This window comes from Anolis sagrei, chromosome X (genome assembly GCF_037176765.1).
Source record: "Anolis sagrei isolate rAnoSag1 chromosome X, rAnoSag1.mat, whole genome shotgun sequence".
Taxonomy (NCBI): Eukaryota; Metazoa; Chordata; class Lepidosauria; order Squamata; family Dactyloidae; genus Anolis; species Anolis sagrei.
In genome coordinates this window covers 76,785,827-76,811,960 of record NC_090034.1, presented here as the reverse complement: position 1 = coordinate 76,811,960, position 26,134 = coordinate 76,785,827, and the positions used below count along the sequence as shown (strand labels likewise).

The window sequence follows — 26,134 nt, the reverse complement described above, 5'->3', positions numbered from 1 at the left end:
CAAGGTTGGCTTGAAGCACCTTCCTCTTGGCACGTTTTTCTCTTTTGCCCTCCATTTGTGCCTCTTCAAATTCTACAGCACTGCTGGTCACAGCTGACCTCCAGCTGGAGCACTCAAGGGCCGGGGCTTCCCAGTTCTCAGTGTCTATGCCAGAGTTTTTAAGGTTGGCTTTGAGCCCATCTTTAAATCTATTTTCCTGCCCTCCAACATTCTGTTTTCCGTTCTTGAGTTCGGAGTAGAGCAACTGCTTTGGGAGACGGTGGTCGGGCATCCGGACAACGTGGCCAATCCAGCGGAGTTGATGGTGGAGGAGCATCGCTTCAATGCTGGTGGTCTTTGCTTCTTCCAGCATGCTAACATTCGTCCACTTATTTTCCCAAGAGAATAATAATAATAAACTTTATTTGTAGCCCCCTACCATCTCCCCAAGGGACTCGGTGCGGCTTACATGAGGCCAAGCCCAAAGTACATCAAACAAAACATCAATAAACAGAACACCAATAAACAATCAATAAAATACAAATCATATAAATCACATTAAAAAAAAACAAAATAGTGACATAAACAATTTTTAAAATGGCCGGGCCAAATGTAATAGATTAAAATTGAAAATATGCTGACGTGAACAAGGTAAAAGAGATTTGCAGGATTTTCCGGAGACAGCGCTGATGGAATTGATCCAGGAGTTGCATGTGACGTCTGTAGACAGTCCACGTCTCACAGGCGTATAGCAGGGTTGGGAGGACAATAGCTTTATAAACAAGCACCTTGTTTCCCTACGGATGTCCCGGTCCTCAAACACTCTCTGCTTCATTCAGAAAAATGCTGCGCTCGCAGAGCTCAGGCAGTGTTGTATTTCAGTGTCAATGTTGACTGTTGTGGAGAGGTGGCTGCCAAGGTAGCGGAAATGGTCAACATTTTCTAATGTTACACCATTAAGCTGTATCTCTGGGATTGGAGAGGGATTGGCTGGTGACTGCTGGAATTGGATTATGTGGCAGTGTAGACTCATATAATCCAGTTCAAATCAGATAACATGGATCTGCTTTGATAATCTGGGCAATATGGCAATGTAGAAGGGGCCTAGGTGTCAAAGAAACAGAAAGATACACATCTGAATTCACTCTACCATCAGAGGGATATTAGGCCAATCTTAAGAGCACTAGTTGGTTCATATGCTGTGATGTGAGGCTTGTTAAGTTGTCACTTACCAGTTTCCCTGAATTCAATAAGAACAGACTGCAAAGACCAGTAGGAAACAAAATCTTTTAAATCACATAGCAAAGGACTTTCCTCCAAGTTTTTAAATATCACAAAGTTCCATATTGTCTTCTGTGCTTAATATAATATAATATATTGTATACACATATATTTATAATGTTATAATGTAATACAATATATTATCTTATTATTGAGACTATACAGAAGATCTGTATAGGAAGGATAATAATATCGAAGATAGTTTTGACGGTGTGGTGAATGAATTAGAACCAGACATCCTGAGGAGTGAGGTGGAATGGGCCTTAAGAAGCATTGTTAACAATAAGACAGCAGGAGACGACGGGATCCCAGCTGAACTGTTTAAAAACTTAAAAGATGATGCTGTCAAGGTGATGCATGCCATATGCCAGCAAATATGGAAAACACAAGAATGGCCATCAGACTGGAAAAAAATCAACTTATATCCCCATACCATCCCATACCACCATACCACTGACCACCTGCTGCAATGCACCCTGAGCCCTGCCACATGCACCATGGAGGACCTCCTTGCGGCAACACCAGAGGCACTCCAAGTGGCCAGATACTGGTCAAAGGACATTTAACCAACTACCAAGTTTGCAAAATCTCTCTCTCTGTGTGTTTTTTCCCCCCTCTTTTTAATCTGTGTGTTTGTTTTGCTCTGTTAGAATTGCAATACAATGGTATGGTTGCTGATGACACGATAAATAAATAAATAAATCCCCATACCAAAAAAGGGAAATGCGAAAGACTGCTCAAACTTCCGTACAGTGGCCCTTATTTCTCATGCTAGTAAGGTAATGCTCAAGATCCTGCAAGGAAGACTCCAGCAATTCATGGAGCGAGAGTTGCCAGATGTACAAGCTGGGTTTAGAAAAGGCAGAGGAACGAGAGGCCAAATTGCCAATATCCGCTGGGTAATGGAGAAAGGCAGGGAGTTTCAGAAAAACATCTATTTCTGCTTCATTGACTATTCTAAAGCCTTTGACTGTGTGGATCATAATAAATTGTGGCAAGTTCTTGGTGGGATGGGCATACCAAGCCACCTTGTCTCTCTCCTGAGGAATCTGTACAAGGACCAAGTAGCAACAGAAAGAACTGACCACGGAACAACAGACTGGTTCAAGATTGGGAAAGGCGTACGGCAAGGCTGCATCCTCTCACCCAACTTATTCAACTTGTATGCAGAACACATCATGCGACGTGCGGGGCTTGAGGAATGCAAAGCTGGGGTGAAAATTGCTGGAAGAAACATTAACAACCTCAGATATGCAGATGACACCACCCTGATGGCCGAAAGCGAGGAGGAGCTGAGGAGCCTTCTAATCAAGGTGAAAGAAGAAAGTTCAAAAGCTGGCTTGCAGCTAAACATAAAAAAAACCAAGATTATGGCAACAAGAATGATTGACAACTGGAAAATAGAGGGAGAAAATGTGGAGGCCGTGACAGACTTTGTATTTCTAGGTGCAGCACAGCAGCAGGAAGCTCAGTTTGACAATCAGCTGTTTTTCTTTAAATATATTCTCAAAAATAAAAAGGTTATTCCCAGAGAGTAGGAGTCCGAAATGCAAAAAGCGAGATAGCAGTTAGTGTTCGAATTGAGCTAGGAAAAATATGGCACCAAAATAGAGTTTTTGGTTATGCCACGGATATGGGGGCCTGAGGGGTTTCCGTATCCGTAGTTTAAAGAAACACAGATTCGGCCTCCTTGGGATGCCTGGAAGGCATTCCAGGTGGGCTGACGGCTGCCCATGGCCCAGAAAAGGATAAATTCATGCATTTGATACTTGTGAGTCAGGAAATAGACACAATGTATCACTATGAAGAGGTGAATGTTACAATTCAATTAGTCTTTATTAGGGGTTTTGTTACAATGTTTGGGCTGGGGAGAAAGGCAAAAGGAGAGAGCTCAAGATTGCAGAGAGCCCTTGGTTGAGGCTGCTGCTGGGGCACATTTCATCAGAGCTGGCCCAACGGGCCAAGAACTGCGGGACTCCCTGCAGCTGGTCAGATCAGCTGGAAAGCAGGGGTCTGGGGCGGATTCGGCATCAGTATTTCAATGGGAAGTGTGGGCCTGCTTTTGGCTGATGAGATAGGATTGTTGTTGTGTGCTTTCAAGTCATTTCAGACTTAGGCTGACCCTGAGCGAGGGCTGAGTAAATGACCTTGGAGGGCCGCATCCAGTCCCCGAACCTTAGTTTGAGGACCCTTGCCATATACCATGCAGCTGTGGACAAGTCCACATAGGGACCCCCAAACGCAGTAGGATTGCCCAAACACGAATCAAGGAACATGAAAGACACTGCAGACTACTTCAACCAGAGAAGTCAGCCATAGCAGAGCACCTGATGGACCAAGCTAGACACAGCATATTATTGGAGAACACAGAAATGTTGGACCACTCTAACAACGACCATATCAGACTACACAGAGAAGCCATTGAAATCCACAAATCAGGAAAATGAACAAAATCTGGCTACCAGTATTAAAAAACTCTAAATTATAACAGCAAATAAAGAACAATACACAAACACAGAGAACTCCAGACAAGAAACAATCAGGGACAGCTAACTACCTCTCAACAAAGGTTTCCCCCAGGCACTAACAAGCCACACTGTCAGACCATGAAATGCTAATCAAGATGGCCACTGGAGACATTCACCCCTACCTCATACAGACAAGAATCACAAGAGTTGGAAGAGACCTCATGGGCCATCCAGTTCAACCCCCTGCCAAGAAGCAGGAATATTGCATTCAAAGCACCCCTGACAGATGGCCATCCAGCCTCTGTTTAAAAGCCTCCAAAAAAGGAGCCTCCACCACACTCCGGGGCAGAGAGTTCCACTGCTGAACGGCTCTCACAGTCAGGAAGTTCTTCCTCATGTTCAGATGGAATCTCCTTTCTTGTAGTTTGAAGCCATTGTTCCGCGTCCTAGACTCCAGGGAAGCAGAAAATAAGCTTGCTCACTCCTCCCTGTGACTTCCTCTCACATATTTATACATGGCTATCATATCTCCTGCACTGAGCTGCTGAGCTTGTTGACCAAAAGGTCGCAGGTTCGATTCCAGGGAGCAGCGTGAGCTTCCGCTGTCAGCCCTAGCTTCTGCCAACCTAGCAGTTCGAAAACATGCAAATGTGAGTAGATCAAGAGGTACCGCTCCAGCGGGGAAGTAACGGCGCTCCATGCGGTCATGCTGGCCACATGACCTTGGAGGTGTTTACGGACAACGCTGGCTCTTCGGCTTAGAAATGGAGATGAGCACCACACCCCAGAGTCAGACATGACTGGACTTAATGTCAGGGGACTACCTTTACCTATCATATCTCCTCTCAGCCTTCTCTTCTGCAGGCTAAACATGCCCAGCTCTTTAAGCCGCTCTTCATAGGGCTTGTTCTCCAGACCCTTGATTATTTTAGTCGCCCTCCTCTGGATACTTTCCAGCTTGTTAATATCTCTCTTTAATTGTGGTGCCCAGTTCTTTCTCCCACCCTGGACTTTCCACAGATATATAAACCCAAATTTCTTAGCTTCCAGCAGCCCTCACAACCTCTGAGGATGCCTGCCATAGATGCAGGCGAAACGTCAGGAGAGAATGCTCCTGGAACATGGCCCGGGAAAACTCACAACAACCCAGAAGGGCTCCTCCCCTGCCAGAAACGCCTCCAAAGCTCCTGTAGCCCCGCCCCCTAATAAGTCCAATGGCCCGCCCCCTCTGGGCAGACACGCGCGAGGCGAAGTCTTTCTTGTCTCTTTATTGGCCACTCTTCCTTCCCCCCTCCCGCGCCTAACCTAAGCCCCGCCCTTTGGTATAAATACCCCTGCGAGTGCGGCGCCGCCCTCAGTCTCGGTCCGGCTTTGCTCGGCGGAGCTTAGAGCGGAAGAAGGCACTGGTTTGCTCCCCAGAGGCAGCGGCGGAGCATGGCTCTCTCGGTGCCCGTCAACGGGGTGAAGGAGGAGGGCGGCAGGGAGCCCCTCATTGAACTCTTCGTCAAGGTAAGAGCACGGCTGCTCGGAGGGACCCCACGAGGGCTCTCTCTCTCGCCCCGCGCCTTCCCCTCAGTCCAGAGAGCTTCTCTCTGCTTTCCTTCTTTCCTCTTCTTCCCTTCCTTCCTTTCTTTCCTTTCTTTCCTCCCTGGCTTTCTCCCTCCTTTCCCTTTCTTTCCTCTCTTTCTTTTTCCCCTTCCTTCCTTCCTCTTCCGTCCTTTTCCTCTTCCTCCCTTCCTTTCCCTCTTCTCTTCCTTCCTTCCTTCCTTTTTCCCCCTTCCTGCCTTTCTCCTTTCCTTTCCCCCTCCTCTTCCTTTCTTTCCTCACTTTCTTCCTCTTCCGCCCGTCCTTTCCCTCTTCCTATTCCTTTCTTACTCTTCTTCCCTTCTTTTTCCTTCCGCCTTCTCTTTCCCCATCCTTCTTCTTTCCCCTTTTCTCTTCCTTCTTCTTTTTCCCATCCTTTCCCTCTTTTCATCCTTCTTTCCTTCCCCTTCCCTTCTTCCCATGTCCCTTTCTTTCTTTCTCTCCCTCTTTCTTCCCTTCCTTTCCAATTTCCTTTCCTCCTCTTCCTTCCTTTTCCCCTTTCCCTTTACTTATTCCTTCCTTCTTCCTTTCCCTTCCCCTCTCACATCTACTTTATCTTTTCCCTTCTCTCTTCCTTCCTTCTTCCCTCCCTTTCTTTTCCCCATCTCTCTCCTCTTCCTTCCTCCCTTTCCTCCCTTTTCGTTTACTATTTCTCTTCCTTTCTACTTTTCTCTCTTCTTTCCTTCCTTTACTCCCTTTTCCTTTATTTATTTCTTTTTTTCTTCCTTTTTTCTTTCTCCTCACTTCTGCCTTTCCTTTCCTCCTTCCATCCTTCCTCTTCTTCCCTTCCTTTCCCTCCCCTTCCTCTCTTCCTCTTTCCTCCCTTTTCATTTCTTCCTTTCTACCCCTTCGCAGTCCCTTCTACTTTTCCTTTTCTCTTCCTTCTTTTCCTTTCTTGCTTCCTCTTCCCATTTCTTTCCGTATCCCCCTCCTCTCTCTTCTTTCCTTCTCTTTTCCTTTCCTCTTTTCCCTTCTTGCCTTCTTCCTTTCCTTTTTCCTTCTGACTTTTCCTTCCCCCCTTTTCCTCTTCTTCCTTTCTCTCCCCTTCCCCTTTCCTCCCTTTTCATTTCTTTCTTTCTTCCTTTTTACCCCTTCCCAGTCCCTTCTACCTTTCCTTTTCTCTTCCTTTTCCTTTCTTTCTTCCTTCCTCTTCCCATTTCTTTCCCTCTCCTCTTTCTTCTTTCCTTCTCTTTTCCTTTCCCCTTCCTGTCTTGTTCCTTTCCTTTTTCCTTTTCCTTCCTCTTCCCATTTCTTTCCCCTTTCCCCTCCTCTCTCTTCTTTCCTTCTCTTTTCCTCTCCCCCTTTCCCTTCCTGTCTTCTTCCTTTCCTTTTGCTTCCTTCCTTCCTCTTCCCATTTCTTTTCCTTTTCCCATCCTCTCTCTTCTTTCCTTCTCTTTTCCTTTTCCCTTCCTGCCATCTTCCTTTCCTTATCCCTTCTTCCTTATCCTTCCATCCTTCCTTCCTCTTCTTCCCTTTTCTTTCCCTTTCTCTCTCCTCTTCCTCCCATTCCTCCCATATCCTTTTCCTCTTTCCCTTCCTTCCTTCTTCCCTTCCCCCTTCCTTTTTCTTCTTTTCTTCCTCCTTTCCTCCCATCACCCAACATTTCAAGGCAACCCCACAAAGCAGAAAGAGGTGTGTGATGATGATGATGATTATTATTGTCATATTTATTTATACCCTGCTTTCTCTCTCCCAAAGGGGGACTCAACGCGGCTTGGCATAATAGCAATTAGTATACAATTTGGAATAAATATCATGCAAAAATTACATTCGACCAGCACTAAAAAAATTCACAGTGAAAATCCATTGAAACAGTTAAAGTGATGCGTGCAGGGAAGGAGGTTCTTTTTTAGTTGGGACACTCCTTTATCTAACTTTAACTTTATTTCTGTGGCGCTTCTTGGTGGTTTCAAGATACAAGCATCCTATAGATCAGGGATGGGCAAACTTCGGCTCTCCAGGTGTTTTGGACTTCAATTCCTGGCCTCAGGCTCCTTCCTTTTCTCCCTCAGCCGCTTAAGTGGCGGAGGGGGAAAAGGAAAGGGCATGAGGCCAGGAATTGTGGGAGTTGAAGTCCAAAACACCCAGAGAGCTGAAGTTTGCCCATGCTTGCTATCAATGCTGTGAAGTCCATGAGGTTTAGTTCCAGGAACTCATCTGGATCCCCAAATCCGTGCATGCTCAAGCCCTATTGTAAACTGCAACCTTTTATGCCAAATGGCAACACCAATCTTTACTTTTTGGATGTTTATTCTTTCCAAACCACAGCAGTTGCATCTGTGGATACAGAGGCCATTTCCTGTGTTCTTCAGCTGTGCAATATGACCCCTCTATCCTTGGAGTTATGTTATTATTATTATTATTATTATTATTATTACTGTATAATAATTAACATCTACCATATAGCCCTGGCGGTGCAGCGGGTTAAAAAGCTGAGCTGCTGAACTTGCTTACCAAAAGATCAGCAGCTTGAATCTAGGGAGTGGGTTGAGCTCCCGTTATTAGCCCTAGTTTCTGCCAACCTAGCAGTTTGAAAATGTGAGTAGATCAATAGGTACTGCTTCGGCGGGAAGCTAAGGGGTGATTTGAATGTAATATTCCTGCTTCTTGGCAGGGGGTTGGACTGGATGGCCCATGAGGTCTCTTCCAACTATGATTCCATGCAGTCATGCACCTTGGAGGTGTCTATGGACAACTCTGGCTCTTCAGCTTAGAAATAGAGATGAGCACTACCCCCCAGAATCAGACCCGAGTGGACTTAATGTCAAGGGGAAACCTTTACCTTACTGTATACTATGCATCTGTGGACAAGTCTACATAGGGACCCCCAAATGCTGCAGCAATGCCCAAACCTGAATCAAGGAACACGAAAAGCACTGCGGACTTATTTCAATAATAATAATAATAATAATAATAATAATAATAATAATAAGGTCCCAGTGGTCATTGGCGCACTGGGTGCCGTGCCAAAAGATCTCAGCCGGCATTTGGAAACAATAAACATTGACAAAATCCCGATCTGTCAACTGCAAAAGGCCACCTTACTTGAATCTGTGCGCATCATTCGAAAATACATCACACAGTCCTAGATGCTTGGGAAGTGTTCGACTTGTGATTTTGTGATACAAAATCCAGCATATAGACCTCGTTTGCTGTGACATACTGTGCTTTTGTGTCAATAATAATAATAATAATAATAATACTTTATTTATACCCTGCCACCATCTCCCCAAGGGGACTCGGGGCGGCTTACATGAGGCCAAGCCCAACAACACATTAGTAAAAACAGCAAAGCAATAAGCAAATAAAACTATACAATATATATAACTCACATATAGACAATAACATGCAATTTTTTTTTTAAAAAAATCTATGACCGGGCCACATGTAATACTTTAAAATTTTAAAAATAAACCAGAGAAATCATCTACAGCAGAGCACTTCATGAACCAATTTTGACACAGCATATGATTTAAGAACACAGAAATGCTGGACCACTCTCACAACCACCATGTCAGACTACACAGAGAAGCCATTGAAATCCACAAAGCATGTGGACAATTTCAACAGAAAGGAGGAAACCATGAAAATGAACACAATCTGGCTACCAGTATTAAAAAACTCTAAAATCAGGACAGTAAATAAAGAGCAACATTCAAAAACAGGGGAGTTCCATATAATTCCAATAATCAGGGCCAGCTAACACCTCATAACAAAGGATTCCTCCAGACAGGAAGCAGGCAGGCTTTGAAGCTGCAAAGCCATTCAGTGCTAATCAAAGTGGCCAATTGCAATATTCACACTTGCCTCAAGCAGACAAGAGTTCTCTCTCCTACCTCAGACATTATTCCACAGATATATAAACCCACTTGCCTAGTTTCCAATAGACCTCACAACCTTGGAAGATGCCTGTCATATTTTCCCCCTTCAGCTTAAGCGGCTGAGGGGGAAAAGGAAAGGTCCTGAGGCTGTTAGGAATTGTGGGAGTTGAAGTCCAAAACACCTAGAGACCAAAGTTGGCTCATGCCCGAGTTACACCATAATTGTGATGATACTGTTTATTGTTTTTAACTAATGCTTTATGTACTGTTTTTAATTATTGTTTTATGTATTTTAATTAGTGTGGAATTATTGTAATGGTTTATATGTACCAGAATTGAATCATTGCCAAATGTAAGCCGTCCTGAGTCTCCCTTCGGGGGTAGAGAAGAGACGGGGTAGAAATACCAGAAATAATGAAAAAAAATTGTCAGCACTTGCATAACAAACTAATAGTTTCAATTGAAAGTTGAAAATTGGTACTATTTCTCCTGATATTTCTCCGCCATCAGTTTTTTCCCCTTTACTCATATGATCCATTCTTGAATCCTGGAATAATTCTTGAAAACTGATCGCTTATTCAGACACTCTAGCAAGTTTATGGCAAAGCATTAATTGGCATGGATCCTTTTTGAGTAGGATGGATAGAGGGATGGAATGCTAAAGTAAATGACAACATTAATTATGATCCTTGAAATGACCTATTTCCAGTTGTTGGAACCCTGAGAAATTTCCATTGGCTTGAGCTTTGTATTCTTTCCTTATGCCTAGCAACATTTACTCTGTGCTGGCAAGCTAAAGTTTATTCCTGAATTGATTTCTCCTCTTCCTGTTTTTGCTCTTTGCTTTTCTATTTTTCCAGTTGTCTTTATTAGTTGAAGTTTTTGGAGGTTTGCACATTTAGTTCTTAAATAATGGCACTTTACCTTGTGGTTTCTTGGAAGGAAAATGGACCTCAAATGATTTATAAAATCATCTGTAAAATCTGAGACTGTGTCCTTTTATCTTACTCACAGCCTATGCGCTGTTTTGATCATAGCTGATGCCCTGGCATTTGCATTTGTTGAATACAGCATTTCTCAACCTGGGGATCGGGACCCCTGGGGGGGGGGTCGCAAGGAGGTTTGTGTGTGAGGATGGAGGGAGGCTTGTGCCAGTGAGTCCAGTCAAGGAGATATGAGAACTACCTCTCCCTTAAATCATTGCCAATTCCTCCCAAATCCCTCCAGTATATTCTGTTGGTCATAGGGGTTCTGTGTGGGAAGTTTGGTCCAATTCTATCGTTGGTGGGGTTCAAGGGGCTCTTTGATTGTAGTTGAACTACAAATCCCAGCAACTACCACTTCCAAATATCAAGGTCTATTTTCCCCAAACTCCACCAGTGTTCATATTTGGGCATATTGATTATTTGTGCCAAGTTTGGTCCAGTTCCATCATTGTTTGTGTTCACAGTGCTTTCTGGATGTAGTTGAACTACAACTCCAAAACTCAAGATCAATGCCCACCAAACCTTTCCAGTGTTTTCTTTTGGTCGTGGGTGTTCTGTATGCCAAGCTTGGTTCAATCCCATCGTTGGTGGAGTCCAGAATGCTCTTTGTAGGTGAACTATAAATCCCAACAACAACTCCCAAATGACAAATTCACCCCCCAACCCCACTTGTATTGAAATTTAGGTGTATTGGGTATTTGTGCCAAATTTGGTCCAGTGAATGAAAATATATCCTGCCTATCAGATATTTACATTACGATTCATAACAGTATCAAAATGACAGTAATGAAGTAGCAATGAAAATGTTATGTTTGGGGGTCGCCACACCATGAGGAAGTGTAATAATGTGTGGTGGCATTGGGAAGGTTGAGAAGCACTGGTTTAGAGTGACCATAGCCTTAAAAACCAGTATTAATTCTATCTGGAGTAGAACCATAGAATCAGAGGAACTTACATAAGTGTTTACATGCCACCATTGATCCAATGAGTCTGCTCTATTTGGGAGCAACCTCTGGATTCGGCTTTATTTTGATAAACTTTTTTCAATGCAGGCTCTGTTCCCTTGCAGTTTGATAATAAAACCTCCCAGTTTGCATTTCCCTTTCTACAGCATCTATAACATCCAACCAGTGTTCCCTCTGCTTTGTAACAAAACAACTGAGAGCAAAGTCTAGAATAAGGGGTGGAGACTTGATGGAGTCTGGATGAAGTCATGTTCTCCAGAAGTCATGATTTCATTCGGTCTATGAATAGTTCATTACTCACTTGCACTTGGAAGTCGTATAAGGAAGGAGACTTGGCTTGAGTTCCTCCAACATCTGTCACATTAAAAAGAGTTAATATAGGATAGATCAGAGGTTCTCAACATGTGGGTCCCCAGTTGTTTTGGCCTTCAACTCCCAAAAATCCTAACAGTTGGTAAACTGGCTGGGATTTCTGGGAGTTGTAGGCCAAAACACCTGGGGACCCACAGGTTGAGAACCACTGGGATAGATTCAAAGCTCTGTTCCTTATAAGTAGTCTGATGTCCATTTGCATCATTATCTTTGGCTCATATCTTTGTGCATTTCAGCAGCGTCTTGGTAGTTATAGACCTAATGATCAGCCACAGCCTAACAACACAAGCAAAAGGCTTTGAAACAGTCGAAAATGAACTTCCTAATGCCTTGAAAGATCTCTCCAGCTAATACAAAGACAACAACCCGAAACCTAACATTGCCAAAACACAAGTGTGTGCTTTCCATCTACGCAACTAATGCCTTGAAAGATCGCCCCAGCTACTGCAAAGATAACCACCTGAAGTGTAACCCTGCCAAGACACAAGTGTGTGCTTTCTATCTACGCAACCGTGAAGTCAACAGGAAATTGAAAGTCACCTGGGAAAGTAAAAAGCTTGAACATTGTTTCCATTCTAAATATCTTGGTGTCACCTCAGATTGAACACTAACATTTAGGAAACACTGCACGGTTACCAAGCACAAAGTAGCTGCACTCAGTAACATCCTGCGGAAACTTACTGGAAGTGCATGGGGAGCAGACCCAAAATTAAGAAGAACATAAATGCTGCCCTTGTCTTACTCAACTGCTGAGGATGCCTGCCCTGTTTGGCATAGGTCTGCCCATGCAAAGCAGGTGAACATAGTATTGAATGAAACATGCAGAATAATCACAGGATGTCTTAAACCTACACCTGTTGATAAACTCTAGAAGCTAGCTGGCATTGCCCCCTGATGTGTGACGGGAAGTTGCTGCTAAATGTGAGAGAAATAAGGTTGAACACTGTGAAAGCCACCCTCTGAATGGCTGTCAGCCTTCTCCCAGTAGACTCAAATCAAGGGAAAGCTTAATGAGAACCACCACTCCTCTTAATGTTCCCCAGCAACAGCAAGAGTGTCCCTCTGGGCAGCAATAGCTGGCAATCCCAACTGGATGGCCCCCACGAGGGTCTTCCTCCAGGGGCATACCAAGAATGGGCAACCTGGAAGTCCTAAATAGACTCAGTGGGCAGACTAAAGACAACCTGGCTAAATCATAAAATCAAAGAGTTGGAAGAGACCTCATGGGCCATCCAGTCCAACCCCCTGACAAGAAGCAGGAATATTGCATTCAAATCACCCCTGATAGATGGCCATCCAGCCCCTGTTTAAAAGCTTCCAAAGAAGGAGCCTCCACCACACTCCGGGGCAGCGAGTTCCACTGCTGAACGGCTCTCACAGTCAGGAAGTTCTTCCTCATGTTCAGATGGAATCTCCTCTCTTGTAGTTTGAAGCCATTGTTCTGCGTCCTAGTCTCCAAGGAAGCAGAAAACAAGCTTGCTCTCTCCTCCCTGTGGCTTCCTCTCACATATTTATACATGGCTATCATATCTCCTCTTAGCCTTCTCTTCTTCAGGCTAAACATGCCCAGCTCCTTAAGCTGCTCCTCATAGGGCTTGTTTTCCAGACCCTTGATCATTTTAGTCGTCATCCTCTGGACACATTCCAGCTTGTCAATATCTCTCTTGAATTGTGGTGCCCAGAATTGGACACAATATTCCAGATGTGGTCTAATCAGAGCAGAATAGAGGGGTAGCATGACTTCCCTAGATCTAGACACTGCTCCTATTAATGCAGGCCAAAATCCCATTGGCTTTTTTTGCCGTTAACTAGAAGAATCCTCCACCAAACAACTCCACACCGGTATGCTTGCCCACCATGCCCTGCCTCATGCACAGAGGAAGAACTGTCTAAAGCTACAGACAATGCGGTCGCTGTTGCCTGTTTTTGGGGTAAAATTATTTAACCACTTGTGTTCCCTTCTATTTAATCAGTCTTATACTTATTTATGCAATATGAAATAAAAAGTCATATCCCTGAGAAATACAGGTTCTCATCTGTGTTGTCTTGCAGTGCAACTATCCTGAAAACAGGAATACACATTTTATATATTAAACATCTCATTTCATATTTGGAACTTCATATGATGTTGACAAGCTGGAATATATCCAGAGGAGGGAGACTCAAAGGTTCAAGGGTGTGGAGAAGGAGCCCTATGAGGAGTGGCTTCAAGAGCTGGGTATGTTTAGCCTGCAGAAGAGAATGCTGAGAGGAGACATGATAGTCATGTATACATATGTGAGGGGAAGTCATAGGGAGAAGGGAGCAAACTTGTTTTCTGTTGCCCTGGAGACTAGGATGCAATGGAACAATGGCTTCAAACGACAGGAAAGAAAGGAGATTCCACCTGAACATTAGGAAGAATTTCCTAATTGTGAAAGCTGTTCAGTAGTGGAACTCTCTTCCCCGGAATGTGGTGGAGGCTCCTTCTTTGGAGGCTTTTAAACAGAGGCTGGGTGGATATCTGTTTTAGATACTTTGAATGCTTCTTAGCAGAGGATTGGATCGGATGGCCCACAAAGTCTCTTCTAACTCAATGATTCTTTGATTCTACATCCATGCTTACCTTATGATGTCTGTAAGGTTGGGAGTGATTTAATTTAGTGAATAGTTTTAAGAACATTGGATGCTTCTTTATATGGAGCCACGTTGTTGATCCATGTCCCCTAGCACTGGCATTAGCGGGTTTCTAGTTTAGTATACATTTGTTGAATACACACAGTAGATTACCGCTTAGCCAACATTCTGTATTATCCAACGCAATCTGCCTCCCACCCGGATCCACAGATAAGGGAAGTGGAATGTATTTTTAACTGGAATAATGTCCAGGGCGGGAGAAAGAGGAAGACTTGTCTGTTTTGGTGCTAAATTCATAAATGCAGTAATTACTACATAATGTTACTGTGTATTGAACTGCATTTTCTGTCGATTTCTTGCAAAAACATGTTTTGGTGCTTAATTTGCAAAATCATGACGTAATTTGATGTTTAGTAGGCTTTTCCTTATTTTCCAACATTTTTGCTTATCCAACGTTCTCAGGGCCTGTTTATATTGGATAAGTGAGTTTCTACTGTATTAATAGTAGTGTAATTAAGTTTTACATTTTATAATATCTATAAAAAAGGTTTTGCAAGACATTAAATCTAGTTGCGTCCGACTCTGGGGGGGTTGGTGCTCATCTCCATTTCTAAGCCAAAGCACCAGTGTTGTCTGTAGACGCCTCTAAGTTCATGTGGCCAGCATGACTGCATGGAGCACCGTTACCTTCCCGCTGGAGTGGTACCTATTGATCTCACATTTACATGTCTTTGAACTACTAGGTTGGCAGAAGCTGGGGCTAACAGTGGGAGCTCACCCCTTCTGCGGATTTGAACTGCCAACCTTCTGATCAGCAAGTTTTGCAGCTTTGCGCTTTAACCCGCTGCACCACCGTAGCCCCTGTATGATATCTATATAAATTATATTTGTTAAAGAGATGTGTAAGCTGCATGAAAGCAGGAGGCAATGTCAGGTCATGGTTGTACTTGACAGTTTGATGCCTGGTCTTCTTGGTTTTCTCATCCTGCTGCAAGATCCCAGGCATCTTGCAGTAATTTTTCCGAACAAGCAGTAACCAACCCATCCCTGCTGAGTTTCTGAAATGGTGAAACTGGGTGTGCTCAGCCACTGGAGGAATCCTTTATTTCAACATATTAAAGATTGTTTGAACTTTAATTCATATATGTCTTGAATTTATTTTTAGAGAATTTGCTCATAAGTGTTGGAAAGACGTTGTTACACATGTGGGTCTTAAGTTCTGATTTGGGTGGGAATGATGTGGCTCCCACTCAACATTTCTTGCTGTCGAATCTTAGTTGATGGGGCACCTGGGATTTGCATTTCACAAAAGCCTCACTTGTGCTCTTTATCATTCTATCATTACATCAGAGCTTTCCAAACTTTTCATGTTAGTGACATGCTTTTTAGATATTCAGTTTTACTGGCAAACTGGAGGTTAAACCAACCACTTAAAACAGTTTAAGAGTTTCATTCACTCTCTCTCTTTACATTTCATATAATCCTTATGAATGTATATACTAGAGTATGAGCCGACCTGAGTATAAGCCGAGGAACCTGATTTTAACACAAAAAACTGAAAACGTATTAACTGGAGTATAAGCCGAGGGTGGGAAATGCAGTAGCTACTGATAAATTTCAAAATAAAAATAGATCCCAATAAAATTACATGAATTGAGGTATCAGTATGTTAAATGTTTTTGAATATTTACATAAAACTGTAATTTAAGATAAGACTGTCCAGCTCTGATTAAATCATTCTAACCTCCTTCAATGTCTGTTGTAGTAGAGTCTGTTAGCAACACTGCAACTGGTAGTAAGGGTGTCAGAAGAGGGAAAAGGAGTGCTCAAGAGTTAAATGAGGAACAACAGAGGAAGAGGATCTGGGAGATACTTATGTCACCCACTGATGTAGATTCCTTCGAAGGGTTTTCTGAGAGTGAAATGAGTGAGGAGGAGGAAGGAGATACAGTGGATGTGAATAGGGGAACTAAGCAGGTTACTCGGGAGCAGGAATCGAATGAGAAGCGACAGAGGAAGAAGATTCGGGATATACTTACTGCTCCCACAGAAGAGCAGGATTTCATGGGTTTCTCTGGGAATGATGGGTCTGGGAGTGATGGGGATGAGGATGAATCACTGGATTGGACAAAGGTGCAAGAGGTTCGGGATGTGTGTACTCAACCAACGTCTCGTGACACGTTTGTGAGGTTTTCTGGTGGTGGGGATTGGCAGTCGGGAGATACTGGGGATTCTTGGAGAGAACTAAGTTTTGACAAGAGGTGGAAGAGTTGGAGAGATGGGCGTTCAAGTGAAGAAGCTAAGCCAGCTGTAAGTGATGCTGACGGGGTGGAGGGCAGCTCATCATCGGGTGATGAGTTGTAAGATAAAAGTAGGCACTGAAATGGAAGAACTTTGCAGTAGGCAAAGTTTTGTGCCTTGGGTCTTGTCACTGCCGCTTTCGTGTTGGGCTTGGGTCCTGGATCTGCAGGTTGCTGTTTACCTTCGTGTTACAATTCGGCTTGGATTCTCGTGAGTGCAAATTTCCCCTTTCCTTGACTTCGGACTGCTTTTGACGACGACGCTGCCTTGTGGAACCTCGCAACTTTGGACTTGGCTTTCTTCGACTTCGGACTTCATTTGACTACGGCTCTTTGTTGGACCGTTCTTCATTTGCTGTGTGATTTTGAGGGGTTTTGGAAGTACTTCAGTTTAATCTGGATCTTTTTCCTGGATAATCTGGATTATTGCTTTAGTTTGCTTTTTAAGCTAAAAACTGCTGCTACTTTTGAATTTTGACCAGAGACACTGAAGCAAGTGTCTCTGAGTCTCTTTTGCTTTGTATTAATAAACTATTCTTTTGGATATACTCCTGAGTCTGGCTCTTTAAGGCATCTGGGTTCCGACAATGTCGGTATGCTGACGTATCCTTCCAATAATAATAAACAGAGCAAAATAATAAATCTAGTAAAATAATAGAAATATAAGAATAACAGTAATAATAGAGTAAAATATTGTAATAATAGAGTAAAATAGTAATAGAGTGGTGCAGTGGGTTAAACCGCTGAGCTTGTTGACTGAAAGGTCGCAGGTTCGAATCCGGGGAGCAGCGTGAGCTTCCGCTGTCAGCCCCAGCTTCTGCCAACCTAGCAGTTTGAAAACATGCAAATGTGAGTAGATCAATAGGTACCGCTCCAGTGGGAAGGTAACGGCGCTCCATGCAGTCATGCTGGCCACATGACCTTGGAGGTGTCTACAGACAATGCCGTCTCTTTGGCTTAGAAATGGAGATGAGCACCAACCCCCAGAGTTGGACCCGACTGCGCTTAATGTCCGGGGACAACCTTTTTACCCAAAACAATAAATGTAGTAAAAAATTAGAGTAGAATAATGTAAATGTAATAATAAATGTATCCTTAAAATGACTCGCTTGACCTTGGAGGAGCTGGGGGAGGTGACGACTGACAGAGAGCTCTGGCGTGGGCTGGTCCATGAGGTCACAAAGAGTCGGAAGCGACTGAACGAATGAACAACAATAATAAAATAATAGCGTAAACAAATAAATGTAATAATAATGGAGTGAAATAATGTAAATGTAATAATAAGAGTAAAATAATAAATGTAATAAAAATAATAGTACTTACAGAATAGCATGATAAATAACCTTGACTCTAGTATAAGCCAAGGGGGGCTTTTTCAGCCTAAAAAAAGGCTGAAAAACTTGGCTTATACTAAAGTATATACAGTATATACACAAGGTTCGGACATTTTCCCCTTTATACCTCCTCTTGTGTAGTTTCCGCTATACCTGCTCCGAGTGGTTCATCACAAACATCATTGTCAACAGATTTCCTTTTCTTAATTAGAAACTTATCAATTTTCATGGCAATTACTGCAACTCAGTCAACAGATTATGCAAATTATAAAAATTATAATAGTATCTACACTTGAACAGCGCCAGCCTTTGTGTGTGAACATTTTTCACGCGACACACCTAGGGACTACAGGCGATACACTAGCGTGTCCCAACACAGAGTTTGGAAAGCTCTGCCTTACACGATAGAGGGGTTATATTTCTTCTATGTGAATAATTTTCAGTTAAAGGAGCGGCAATGATGTTGTGTTTTGCACACAAAGAAAGCACTAGCTAGAACTGGGTTTAAATAATCCCAAGAAATTAATACATTGAGAAGGTGCAGAATTGGTTGGATGAAAAAAAAAAGGTCTTTCTAAACCACACAGCTTTTTAAAAAGAGTGACGACCCTAGGGAAGGAAAAGCAGTTGGAAGTTGCTAGTTTCCAATAGTTAAGATCATTGCCGTTTCAGTGATGCCTTGCAAGAAAAATATTTATGCTGTGGGAGGCTTGCTTTTTTTCTGTTTGGAAGCATATTTCCAAAGCAAACATGAGAGGCAGAGATGAAATACAGCATTGCTTGTAACTCTTGTGCTGGTGGTCTGTGGTAATGAATAACATCAGTTTGTTCCTCCCATGAAGTGCCTCTGGTCTCCCTGCAGTCATGTCAATGTGCAAAACAAATATTTGCTGTCTTAATGCTGATTAAGCAGAACCGGCCAATACCTCATTTCCTAAGAGCGTACAAGCAAGTTCACATGCATAATTGATAAAGGGAGGATTGCCTTCAGTGTCTAGCAGGAATATTTAAAATGCTCATCTGGATACTTGCTGAATTAAAGACTGTCATATAAGGGATATAGAGTAATTGGGATTCTGCATCTACATTTAAGCATGTGCTGAGCCAAGGGAAGCTGAAATTCCCACATGCCGTTTTACTTTACCTTCAGTTTGCAATTTACTGTCTGTATCACAGCCCTGTTGATAAAAGGTCACCAAGCAGCAGTGGATTTAATTTCTTGTTTTAGCAGAAACTCATGAACTTCGAAAAAACTGAATAGGTTTAGGCTATAATTTGAAACACGATAACTGGAATCTTCGATGAAAGTTGCCTGGAGTTATGCATTTATGACTGTTATGTATTCACAGCTCCCCCAATCTCAGTACAGTGTTCCCTCTCTATTTCGTGGTTTGCTTTATGCGGACTCGCTGTTTTGTGATTTTTAAATAAATATTAATATAAATTAATATATAATATTTACATACAATGGGCCTCGGAGGCTTGCGTGCGGGCCGGGACGCCCTCCGCTCTCACTAGCCTCCGCAGACCCAGCAGAGCAATGGCCAAAGGCACGGCGGGGAAGACCTGGCTTTCTGGCCTCCGCAGACCCTGAAAGTGCAGAGGCCAGAGGCGCGGTGGAGAAGGCAAGCCTCTCTGACCTTCGCAGACCCCGAAAGTGCAGAGACCAGAGACACGGTGGAGAAGGCCTGCCTCTCTGGCCTTCGCAGACCCCGGAAGTGCAGAGGCGCGGTGGAGAAGGCCTGCCTCTCTGGGCTCTGCAGACTCCGAAAGTGCAGAGGCCAGAGGCGCAGTGGAGGCGGTCTGCCTCTCTGGCCTTCGCAGACCCTGAAAGTGCAGAGGCCAGAGGCATGGTGGAGAAGGCCTGCCTCTCTGGCCTCCGCAGACCCCGAAAGTGCAGAGGCCAGAGGCGCGGTGGAGAAGGCCTGCCTCTCTGGCTTCCGCAGACTCCGAAAGTGCAGAGGCCAGAGGCGCGGTGGAGAAGGCCTGCCTCTCTGGCCTCCGCAGACCCCGGAAGTGCAGAGGCGTGATGGAGAAGGCCTGCCTCTCTGGCCTCCGCAGACCCCGGAAGTGCAGAGACCATAAGTGCGGGAGGCACGGGTAAGGAAGTGTGGGTAAAAAAATCTGCAAAGTAGGGCCGCTATATTAATTTTAATATTTATACATTATGCTAAAATACTGTATAAATATTAAAATTAATATAGCGTCCCTATTTTGCAGATTTTCACTTATTGTGGGTGGTCCTGGAATGGAATACCCATGACAAGTGAGGGAACACTTTATACCAGGAAGCAGCTGCTGTCATTGACAGAGGTCTGTTCCCTGTTGATTGGGAAGTAGTTGGCTCCCACTTCTCCCATGGGCAATTTGAATGATCTTCAGTCTAAGGGGAAATTGTGAGGGTCCCGCTTCTGTTTGTCATACTGGTGATAACTTAAGGGAGTTGATGGAAAGAGCAGTCAAATGCATTTCAATTGATAGAGGAACAGACTCCTACCAGTCGTAGTGGTTGCCTCCTATTAAATAGAGATTGGGAGAGATGAGGAAGAGGGTGGGTGGGCCAGGATTCTCTGAGTAGTTCCACCCTTGTGCCGGCAGGACTGCTGACCGTTAGGTCAGCGGTTCGAATCCAAGGAGAGCTTGTTGAGCTCACTCTGTCAGCTTCAGCTCCCCATGTGGGGATATGAGAGAAGCCTCTTACAAGAATGGTAAAACATCAAACATCTGGGCATCCCCTAGGCACCATTCTTGCAGACGGCCAATTCTCTCACCTGAAGCAACTTACAGTTTCTCAAGTCGCTCCTGACATGAAAAAACAAACAAACATAACTATGGTTCTTACACGTATGCACATCCTATATAGGCATCTGACTGAATGTGTGTTTAGAATACATGTGTTGAATATGTTGACAATACCAACGTTTTACATGTTTATGATGCCTGTATAAATTGTGGTTGTTAAAGAGATGTGTGAGTCACCTTAAAGAGTCACAGGTTTACAGCTTGGGAGTTCTCCTGGACTCATTGCTGAGCCTGGAACCTCAGGATTTGGCGGTGGCCAGGGGAACATTCGCACAATTCAAACTTGTGCACTAGCAGCGCCCGTACCTTGGGAAGTCAGACTTTGTCATGGTGGTCCACGCTCTTGTTACATCTTGAATAGACTACTGCAATGCGTTCTATGTGGAGTTCCCTTTGAACACTGTTCGGAAGCTTCAAGTAGTCCAGTGGGTGGCGGCAGCAGCAACAACAACTTTATTCTTATATCCCACTACCATCTCCCTGAAGGGTCTCAGGGTGACTAAGCCCAGCATCAACAAGAATTCACAAAGTAGAACAGTAATTAAAAAGGGTTGTTGTAGGTTTTTTCGGGCTATATGGCCATGTTCTAAATGCATTTTCTCCTGACATTTCGCCTGCATCTATGGCAAGCATCCTCAGAGGTAGTGAGGGTTAATTAAAAACATAACAATATAGACAATATAATTAAAACAGGGATGATTTAGTCCTCCCTGCCAAATAGTATCCTAGATTGTTCCTCTCAAAATTGGGGGGAAAGGTCTATGAAATTTAAACAATAGTATGTAGAGAACTCTTGATTATTGTCAGAGTTTCAAGTTGGCTTGAAACTGCCCTCTTCTTGGAAACTGGTTGATCACAAGCCAGGCATGTGGAGATTTCAAAAGACTTTGGGACGACTGAAGTGTGATTCCATACAGTACGCAAATGTATGCTTGCGATGCCTTAACTTTCTTTGGATTTCCTTGGCTGGGGAAGGAGAATGCAACACAATCCGTTTGCAACATATGCTAGGAAAGTCCACATTGTATCAACATTATTTTGGTGGCCAGACCAATGGATTGTGGTTGTTATGAATCCTGCACCTCCTTTGGACCATGGCAATGTGCCTCCGAGCAAAGGCGAGGCAATACCCTGTTTTCTTCTTTGGTTTTTTTGATACCAGAAAGGGCGGCGATGACTTGTTGGGTGTGTATGTGCTGGTGAGATGTTCTAACATAGTGGCCAAGCAACCGCACCCAAAGGTTGTGTGGAGCTGGGAGTGATGCATCGCTGTAGGAATGATTTCCTTTCTCCTTTTACAGCTTCAAAGGTAGAATACTGAAGTTAGTAATGCTTGCCAGGTTCCATAGTAAGTTAGTTATTTATCATATCAGAAGTGAACAGAGGATACAGTTGCAATGTATTTTTAAAAAACACCCAAGTTAAAAACTTGGCATTATACTAAATTTCCTTTGACCAGTAGCTGGCCACTTGGAGTGCCTCCGGTGTTGCTATAAGAAGGTCCTCCATTGTGCATGTGGCAGGGCTCAAACTGTATTGTAGTCAGTGGTCTACAGTGCTTCTCTTCACACTCGCATTTCGTGGACTCCACTTTGTGGCCCCATTTGTTAAGGTTGGCTCTGCATCTCGTGATGCCAGAGCACAGTCTGTTCAACCCTTCCAAATCGTCCAGTCTTCTGTGTGCCCAGGGAGGAAGTCTCTCATTCGGTATCAGCCATGGCTTGAGGTTCTGGGTTTTATCCTGCCACTTTTGGACTCAGGTATTTCTCCAGTAGTGTAATGTGTAGACATCCTGTGATAATGCAGCATGTCTCATTAAAAGCCACATCTACTGTTTTATTGTGGTGAGATGTGTTCCACTCTGGGCATGCGTACCCAGCAGCATTGTAGTAAAGCACAAGGGCAGATGTCTTCACTGTATCTGGTTGTGATCCCCAGGTTGTGCCAGTCAGCTTTCGTATGATATTGTTTCTAGCACCCACTTTTTGCTTGATGTTCAGGCAGTGCTTCTTGTAGGTAAGAGCACAGTCCAGAGTGACTCCCAGGTATTTGGGTGTGCTGCAGTGCTCCAGTGGGATTCCTTCCCAGGTGATCCTCAGAACTCGGGATGCTTGTCTGTTCTTGAGATGAAAAGCACATGTCTGTGTTTTAGATGGATTAGGGATCAGCTGGTTTTCCCTGTAATAGGCAGTAAGGGCACCTAGAGCTTCGGAGAGCTTCTGTTCAACCATCTCAAAGCTCCCTGCTTGAGCAGTAATGAAATATCTTGAAACTTCAGGATCTTGTCTGTAGTTCCTTCATAGCTGCCCTTCCAAGCTCTAGACTCTAGTACCTAAAGCTTTGGAGAGCTTCTGTTCAACCGTTTCAAAGCTCCCTGCTTGAGTGTTGATGGCACGATCATCAGCATAGCTGAAACTCCCTGTCCCTTCTGACAGTGGCTGATCATTTGTGTACAGAGATGCTTGTCTGTTCTTAAGGTGAAAAGCACATGTCTGTGTTTTAGATGGATTAGGAATCTGCTGGTTTTTCCTGCTATCGGCAATAAGAGCACCTAAAGCTTTGGAGAGCCTCTGTTCAACCATTACAAAGCTCCCTGCTTGAGTGGTGATGGCATGATCATCAGCATAGATGAAACTCCCTGTCCCTTCTGGCAGTGGCAGTGTAAATGTTAAACATTGATGGAGCGAGATTGCTCCCCTGAGGCAGGCCGTTCTTCTGTTTCCGCCATCTGCTTCTCTGGCCCTGGAACTCAACAAAAAGCCCCTGTTTTGTAGCAGATATCCTCTGAAGCAGGTGAGGTGGTAGTCCTTTGTGATATTATACGTTTTTCTCAGGAGAAGGTGATGATTTCCATAGTAAATGAAAATATGGCATTTTGGTCTCCAGAACATTTTCCAATCTGGGCTCTTGGTAAATTCCTCCCTGGTCTCAACTGTAATAATCAGATGTTGATTTTGTATTGTCCTGTATACCCTTAGTTGCCTTAGCAGCCAGCCAAATAGTTTTGTGAGCCCAAAGTAGCTGTGTTGAAAACTGGTACAAAATATAGTGGTGTGTGTCTCTGACATCCAGACAAAAAGGGGACTGGAAACGAGTGGTGTGTATTCATTTCTAGCATTGCTGTCAGCGGATAATCTTATCCAGCGGTCTGACTTAGTTTCAAAATCTCATTACGCACAGTCCTTCTGCGAGGTACAAGGCTGTCGTAAAAGGATAATCTTGTAGAAAACAAAACAAAACACAAACTCACTTCGTGCATACCCTTTACCTGGATTCGGAAATGCAGTTCTGAAATACAAGTGGGCATGGCCTATTTTCAGGAGTGGGAAGCGCCAAGCCGCACCGCATGACTCAGGACGTGGGCCTGCAGCTCCCAGGTGAAGAGAAGGGTCACTTGTGGACGCTGGGACCTGATTGGCAGCAAACCAGGCCTCTTAGTGCGTTTAAATTAGAGCCTGGGAATTTACTTTCTTGGATTATAACTCAGACTCTCCCGGACAATCAGATCAGTGGCCAGGGACAGTGACTTGGGGATTTTGGGACTTGTCATTCAAAAAGTTCTTTTTTGAAACTCTGATTTTAATACCAAGTCTGAGCAATCCAGATGCTTAATTCTACCTGTTTAGGAGAGACTCTAGTTTTAAGTGGGAGCCTTAGCTTGCAGTTGCAAGTAGCTTACTTACCTATCATTCTCCTCAGAACTGGGTGTTCTCGAAACACAGAGACAGTAACAGTTTTGGTTCCTTCCAGCATTATTGGGCCAGCTAAATAGATACAGATGTAATATAATATACATTGTTTATAATATAGTTTAGTTGTATCCTGCTCTATCTCCCTGAAGGATCTCAGAGCGGATTTCAGAATGCATATATGGCAAACATTCAACGTCGTTATAAAATTAACAAAGACAGACAATACATAGACCAGGGGTCCTTAAACTAAGGCCCGGGGGCCGGATGCGGCCCTCCAAGGTCATTTACCCGGCCCTTGCTCAGGGTCAACCTAAGTCTGAAACTACTTGAAAGCACATAACAACAACAACAATCCTATCTCATCAGCCAAAAGCAGGCCCACATTTCCCAATTGAAATACTAATAAGTTCATATTTGTTAACATTGTTCCTAATTTTAATTATTTTATTGTTTTTAAGTGTTTTTTACACTGCAAATAAGATATGTGCAGCGTGCGCAGGAATTCATGTTTTATTTTTCAAATTATAATCCGGCCCTCCAACGGTTTGAGGGACTGTGACCTGGCCCTCTGCTTAAAAGGTTTGTGGACCCCTGACATAGACAAAGGCAAGGCTTCCCTCTTTTTCATTTCTGGCATCTGGAGGCTATGTTTGACTCGGCCATGGAGAAGTGCTGTTGTCACTTCTTGATCAAATTGCCTGTGTGTCTGCATGGGCACCTTTTACCTCCCTGCCACAGTGGAACCTAATTATCTACTCACATTGCTGTTTTTCGAACTGCTAGGTAAGCAGAAGCTAGGGCTGACACTGGGAGCTTACCCCAACTCGCAGCTTGAACTGCCAATCTTCCGGTCTGCAAGATTTTCTGCAGCTGGTGGTTTAACCCACTGTGCTAACTGTAGCCCCAAGTGTAGTTTGTACAGTGCAGTTTGGTACTGAATGCAAATACAGATTAAGTATCCCTTGTCCAAAGCGCTTGTCCAACTGTTTTGCATTTGGTGTTTCCCCTCTCCAAATTTTAGAGTATCTTAGATAATTTAGGCTCACCATGAATATAGTTATGTAAACTTACTGATTAATATGAACATGCAGGCTCAACCTAAATATCTAACTAATAGTCAATACTAGCTTGGGTACCTGGCGTTGTCTGGGTGATTTGGAAAAGTCAATTTTAAATTGTACAAAATGCATAAGGTTGTGGATTAAGTACAACTGACATCATGAAAAACCTCAACAGTACTTAAAGTTTGTTACGTTGGGCAAGTTTGCTCTAGATGCATCATCAGTGGGGTTCCGTGTGCTCTCTGGCTGGTAGGGTAATGTACAACTCCCACTGTGGTGAGTCAGTCCCCTCACACCCCTCCAGTAGGTTGAGTTAGTTCTGGGTTTCTGTGTGCCAAGTTAGGTCCAGGTCCATCATTGGTGGAGGTCACAGTTTCTCTAGATGGGGTGAACTACAACTCCCAGAAAGAAAGGCCAGTAAACACCCCCCCCCCCCCCCCACACACACACACTATCCCCTCCAATTTTGAGATATTAGGTATGTGTGCCATGTTTGGTCCAGATCCATCAATGTTTGGATTCACAATACTTGATTGTGGAGGCAGGAGCTTGTCTGTGTAAGTGGGTCCCCCCCCCCCCATATTTATATATTCACTTGTATTATGTGTATATGGACTTCTGATTAAATAATTAAAAAATATTTTGGATGATAATGATTATTATTAGGTTTATATATCCTGCTTTATCTCTTTTGAAGGAGGCTCAAAGTGGCTGCCAAGGGTAGCCTTATGTTCTTGTTTTGTCTGCTTCTGCCAATCAGCAGATAGGTTTTGTAAGTAGCTCTATGCAACAGAAGATACTAAAAGGCATCAAATTTGATCAGTAGCAAACTTGAGTGCCTAACTCATGAAATGCCGAAGACTTAAACTTACT

At 43.7% G+C, this 26,134-nt stretch overlaps 1 protein-coding gene across 1 annotated transcript in view; it reads left to right on the top strand.

Moving 5' to 3' along the window:
* Positions 1–5,080: 5,080 nt before the first annotated feature.
* CLIC4 (chloride intracellular channel 4) overlaps positions 5,081–26,134 on the top strand; it is a 108,269-nt gene continuing 87,215 nt past the window's right edge. The window contains exon 1 of the mRNA XM_060784420.2: positions 5,081–5,237. Coding sequence (XP_060640403.1) covers positions 5,163–5,237 — 75 coding nt within the window. The 5' untranslated portion in view covers positions 5,081–5,162. The remainder of the gene's footprint in view (positions 5,238–26,134) is intronic.